The sequence below is a fragment of the Petaurus breviceps genome, unplaced genomic scaffold (genome assembly GCF_028583685.1).
Source record: "Petaurus breviceps papuanus isolate PSGF00001 unplaced genomic scaffold, PetGlider_PUasm1.0 90847, whole genome shotgun sequence".
In the NCBI taxonomy this organism is placed as follows: Eukaryota; Metazoa; Chordata; class Mammalia; order Diprotodontia; family Petauridae; genus Petaurus; species Petaurus breviceps.
Genome location: NW_027187360.1, coordinates 20,974,856 through 20,980,934, shown reverse-complemented (window position 1 = coordinate 20,980,934; position 6,079 = coordinate 20,974,856). Strand labels below are relative to the sequence as shown.

Genomic DNA, 6,079 nt, shown 5'->3' with positions numbered 1-6,079 from the left:
CACACACACACACACACACACACACACACACACACACACACACACACCCTTCTTGGTCATCCACTCCTGTGCTTCAAAATCTTTTTGCTAGAAAATACAGCCCAAATTCTAGCTTGGTTCTCTACTTCTACATTTGCTAGGAAATTAACATAGGAACCTTTGGAAAGGGAGTGTAGTTTGGACCCTAACACTCATTTGAATGTCTCTGGTTCCAGCCAGTTCCAGGCACTTAAGGGCCTTCCCCACCCCTCTTCTCTCTGTTATGAAATATGAATGTGACAGCCAGAGCCCATCCATTCTCAGGCAGAAAGGCATTAGGAATCTGGCCAGGTTTATCAGCTTTAATGAAAGGGCTCTGGGGATGAGGGTGATCTCAGACACAGGCTATGCCTTTCATCGGCCCCTTATCTCTCCCCTGACCCCTTTCCAACGTTTTCTTGTCCTAGAAGAAAGTCATGGGGCACTGAAGTTCAATGGGCAAAGAAATCTCTCTTGTTGGAATCAAGCTCACCCTCTCTACCTCTCTTTCTCCCATTTAGTCTTCAACTCGACGGGCTGGACTTTGCTGCACTAATTGCCACACAACTAACACCACCCTGTGGAGGAGAAATGCAGAAGGAGAGCCAGTGTGTAATGCCTGTGGGCTTTATATGAAGCTTCATGGGGTAAGTGGGACCTTGGGGCAAGAACAGAGAGGTGAGATGAGTATTCCATGCCCTGCTGAGGCTTTGGTTCCTACCTAATGACTCTCCCAAACTAACACCCTCTTTAAGACTTTCCCACTCATTTCACAAAGATTCCATCACAATCTTCAAAGGAGAGAGTGAAAGGATGACTCTGGTCCCTTAATAATCCCAGATTATCAGGTCTGAACAGGACTTCAGACACCATCTACTCCAGCAGTTCTAGAAGTCTAATCTAAGATTCCCTGGAGTAAAAACTATTTTTCCTATAATACTATATTAATTGACTTTTAAAATCTTCTTCCATTTTCTACCTATATATCTATGTGAAGTCAGATGTTCTTCACATACTTTAACCAAGACAATATATTGAAACAGACTGAATGTATAAGCAGATGTGAGAATCCACCTTCTGTTTAGCTAGACATTAGAAAAAGAAATATGTAAAAAAATATGTAAAACCAAATTTGGGGGTTATTTTTGGAAAATGCAGAGATTTTCAAAAAAATATGTTATTTCTGTGATGGCTAGGTAGTGCAGTGAATAGAGCACTGGCCCTGGAATCAGGAGGACCTGAGTTCAAATCCGACCTCAGACACTTAATACTAACTAGCCATGTGACCTTGGGCAAGTCACTTAACCCCAATTGCCTTTCCTTCCCCCCTCCAAAAAAATTATTATTTCTGTTAACAGGCAATAGGTTTATTGTGGGTTTTTAATGAACTAAAAAATGGATATTTTAAATATTTATCAGTTATAATTATAATATGATAAATAGAGATAGATATAGCCTACATTTAGGGAAAAGTTCTTTGGGGTTCTTAATAACTTTTAAGAGTGGAAAGGATTCCTGAGACCAAAAAAGTTTGAGAACTGCCAATCTAGTCCAACAAATGGGGAAACTGAGATCCAGATAGGAAAAAGGATTTGCTGCCCTTTAGAGTTATTACCAGTCCATAAATCTGTTCAACAAATATTTGCCAGTCACATACTGGATGCCCAACTATGGGAGAAACATATCAAAGAAAAGATATAATTTCATGATAAAACAGGAAAAATCTTTTAGAAAAGTCTATTAGCTTGTTGAGGACAGGGATTCAATTTTCTGTTTCTATGCCCAATGCTTAGCACTAGGTCTGATACATTATATTTGATGCTTTTTCATTTAAAAAAAAAGATACAGTGTGTGCCCTTGGGAATCTCACATTTTAACATTCACATTCTGAGCAATCTATACTAGGACTTAGTGTGTATGACTGAGTACTGAATTATGTGACACCAGAGAACAGTGTAGCAAGAGAGGCAGGGGAGTGGTTGGAGAAGGCTTCTTGGGGAAATGAGGGAGGGTGTAAATCCTGATTATAAATGATGAAAAGAGCCCTGTGAGGAAGGGAAATTGAGAGGAATCACCACAGCTGTGGGAAGAACACATGCTAAAGCCTCAGATTTCTCCCAACCTTAGCCTAGAGTAACAACAATGGGCCAGGACTAAAGACCTTGACCTGAGGCAAGGAAGCCCCCATGGGGGCTAAAGGCAGAGCACTAGGGACCTCAAAACAAAACAGAACTCATTATCTTTCCCCCAAAATCCTCTCTTCTTTCTCACTTCCCTTTATTTTTGAGGGTACCATTGTCCTCCCAGACTGAGGCTCTGTCATCCTCACCTCCTCACTCTTTCTCACCCCTCCCTTATAAATTACCAGTTCTTAAGTCTTGTCATTTCTACCTTTGTAATATTTCTCATAATGCTCCCCTGACTCTTTCCACTGACACTGCCCACCACCTTGATTCAGGTCCTCATCATTTCACATCTAGACAATTGAAATAGCCTGCCCATTGGTTTGCCTATCTCAAGTCTCTCCCCAGTCTGATACATTTTCCACTCAGCTGTCAAACTGTTCTTCCTAAAGTGCAAGTTTGACCATGTTGCCACCCTCCATTCAATAAACTCTAATGGCTCCCTATCACCTCCAAGATCAAATATAATTTCCCTCTTTGGCTTTTAAAGTTAAGCCTGGCTCCTTCCTACCTTTCCAAAGCCTTCTTATCTTTTATTTCCCATACTCTTCAATCTAGAGACACTGACCTTCTTGTTGTCCCTCCAACACAACACTTCATCTCCTGACTCTAGGCATTTTCATTGGGTATCCCCGATGCCTTAAAATATATCTCCCTTCTTATCTCTGCCTCCTAACTTCCCTGACTTCCTTCATGTCTCGCCTAAACATCCATCTTTTACAAGAAACCTTTCCTAGGCCTCCTTAATCTTAGTGCCTTTCCTCCAAGATTACCCCCTCCCAATTTATCCTGTCTATATCTTTTTTTTTTTTTTTTGTAGAATTGTTTGTATACTGTCTTCTCCATTAGACCATGAGCTGCTTGAGAAAAGGAACTGGAATTTTTTACCTTTCCTTGTATCCAAAAAGTACTTAGCACAGTGCTCAGTAAAGGCTTAGTGTTATTGACTGTTACTGATGCCTCTGTGTTCCCATTAAGGTGCCTCGTCCCCTTGCCATGAAGAAGGAGAGCATCCAAACACGGAAACGGAAACCCAAAAACATTGCCAAAGCCAAGAGCTCCACAGGTACCGGTGGCTTGAGCTGGACCAATGGATCTGGGATGGGCCATCTCCAGTGCTGTGGGGAAGAAGCTTTCTGCACTGTGTGGGGCGGATTGAGGGGAGTACCTAGGGGTGAGAATAGGCTCATAGTGCAGGAGAGAGGCTTAGCTCCAGGCCAAATCTCTTATGCCTTATTTCACATTAGAGTTCTTTAGGGAGTGTGTTTTTCCAAGTAGGGAGGGACTTCTGGTTAGGCAGAGTATGTGATTGCCTGCCCAAAGTGATGGGAGTTAGTGTCAAGATTCATGATCAAAATATTTCCTCACCTACCTAAAGTCCCACCATCAGAATTTCATTTTTTATTTGTTCATATTTAGAATAAGTGTTTTTCTCTTAAAAGGCAAGATACCCCTGGGAAGGGTAACCCACTTAATTTCCAAAACTTCAGTAGAAATGAGGTTTTTCAGAATCCAGAACCAGATGCAAGCTCTTGGGACAAAGAGATTTAAAGCCAGGAAAGGTTCCAAAAGGAGAAAGTGAAGGGGCCCCAGAGAAAAGCATCACAATCCTGTCCTGGTACAGCAGAAGTGGAAAAGGTAGAGGAGAAATGAGGCAGGGTACAAAGGAGTTGTACAAGGCTTTTGCATGGTGCAATGACCTGTAATCTAGTACTCAAAGAGGGCTGTATGAGAGTTGAAAGTCTAATAGAAAAAATTTAGGATTTACTATGACCTTAGGCAAGTCACATAATTTCTCTATGGCCCAGTTTATCCTAGAGGAAGAAAATATGCTATTTGGACCTCAGATCCATGGGCCCTCATACAAGCACTTTCCTAGGCATACATATATCTTCAGGAAATTTGTAATTATCTCTCTCCAGGGTCAACAGCCTCAGCCACAAACTCCCCATCTTCCATCACCAACTCTGACAGCACTGCCACTTTAAAGTCTGAGCCAAACCTGACATCCCCTCAGTACCCAGGGCAGACCATCGTTTCTCAGGTAAGACCAGGAGGGAATAAGGGTTCAGGGAGAACAGACCAGAGCAGTCAGGGGTAAAAAATTTCACAGTGCAGTCAGTTCATGGGATCTAGGCAGGCACTCTCCAAGAGCTCTCTCTAAATTGAGGTACAGGGGAAGAGAGAGGGTAACTTTCACAGGGAGAGGTCACAGGGAGGACCTCTCCAACATGGGCTCTTTATGGAGCATCATACCTACTTAGAAGTGGGCAAAAGAAATTACCTAATAACCCTCCTCAGCCACAAGTTGGCCCAGTATGGAAATAAACTTGAAGTAAACACATTGCCTTCTGTACCTCTCCAGCCTCAAACCCAGCCCAAGTCATATCCTTCCCACCCACCATCCTAATTTTCTCCCAGGGGTGCGGGGGTAGCAGGAGATAGGGTGAGGATGGATTGTAAAGTGGACACATCTCTGAATTTATTATCTCTATTAACCATATGTGGCTTATCCACAGATTTCTCTCCCAAAGAGGACCCCAGTGCTAAATCACTGTTAAGATTTTGTAGATTCCTGCACTCTTATCTCTTTAGTCTTCACCTTTCCAGGTTTAAAATCTCAAATTCTTCATTTGTCCTCACTATGACCCTGTCCTGCTTCACCCAGTTGTAAAGCAACTCTGGAACCTTCACCATAAGTAGCAGCAAATGTATATATGATGGAACCATTGGCCCATAGAAGGCAGGACTCTACCTGTCCATAAAGGCTAACCATGCCTTCGCATGATCCACCCTTTGGAGTTCATGTGTGATACCAAATCAGAATCCTAGGTCAAAGAGAATGTGGGTCTATTCCCAGTACAATGTCCCTGCCCTCCAATGCAAACTTCTTATCCCCACAGCAGGGTCCTACTCCAGCAGAAGACCCCCTGGGTCCCAGCCACGCAGAGTTCAAGTTCGAGCCTGAAGATTATACTTTCCCTTCCTCCGTGACCTCCCAGTCAGGACTCAGTGTGCCTCTCCGCCAGGACTCATGGTGTGCTCTGGCCTTGGCTTAAGTCCTCGTCTCCCTGGAAACATCCTTTTCGGACCAACCTTCCTACCTGTCCCTCTGATGGATGACAGAGAGGCCGGATGACAGCCAATGACCTGACAATTTGCTTATGCACAAGACCAGTGAGAGACTGAGAGACCCTGGAGATACATGGCCAATTTCTGCCTTCACGACCCACCGTGCTTGGTTCTATCAACTTTAACTCAGCAGGAGCAAATTGGACATGCCTCCTGGGAGCAGGAGGGATAGGTTTGTTTGAGAAAACCCCATACTGTCCTCCAACGCCAGCACAGAAGTCCCTAAATCATATGTTTATTCCCAATGATTTCTTCCTCCTCTGACTACATGGAATACAATTTGTCCCACTTCTCAATAAAGACTGATTATGTGGCACCACCTAATTTAATGTTTTTGTAAACAGAGTAGCCATCAGTTCATCTAAAACCACAACCTGTTACTTTAAAACTTTACTGTATTATATTGAAAACAATCATCTCTAGAGTGTTAGCTTCTGAAGCATGTATATGCTCACCCTGAAAAGTCACTGGAGATGCAGGCATTGCCCTTCCCATCCTACTTCCAAAGGATTTTTATAAAAATGATGAGCAACACAGCCAAACACGCCTAAAGAATTTGGAGAAATAAAAATTTTGAAATCCAGTCTTCTTTGCTTCATTTAAGCCATGGGAATTTTCTGGGACACTTTCCATCTTCTTCGGTGTTTCCACAATAAAGAGATTCATTCATCATTCCCTTTCGTTCTATCCCCCACATTCAGAAATCATTCCCCCAACAGATTTGATTGTTTCAGTGTCAACAAGCT

General features: G+C 42.8%; 1 protein-coding gene across 1 annotated transcript in view; it reads left to right on the top strand.

Annotated features, from left to right (window-relative positions):
• The window catches only part of GATA5 (GATA binding protein 5), a 26,884-nt gene extending 21,010 nt beyond the window's left edge, over positions 1-5,874 (top strand). The window contains exons 3-6 of the mRNA XM_069072785.1: positions 540-665; positions 3,180-3,267; positions 4,124-4,245; positions 5,105-5,874. Of these exons, the coding sequence (XP_068928886.1) occupies positions 540-665; positions 3,180-3,267; positions 4,124-4,245; positions 5,105-5,260 (492 nt within the window). The 3' untranslated portion in view covers positions 5,261-5,874. The remainder of the gene's footprint in view (positions 1-539; positions 666-3,179; positions 3,268-4,123; positions 4,246-5,104) is intronic.
• Positions 5,875-6,079: the final 205 nt, after the last annotated feature.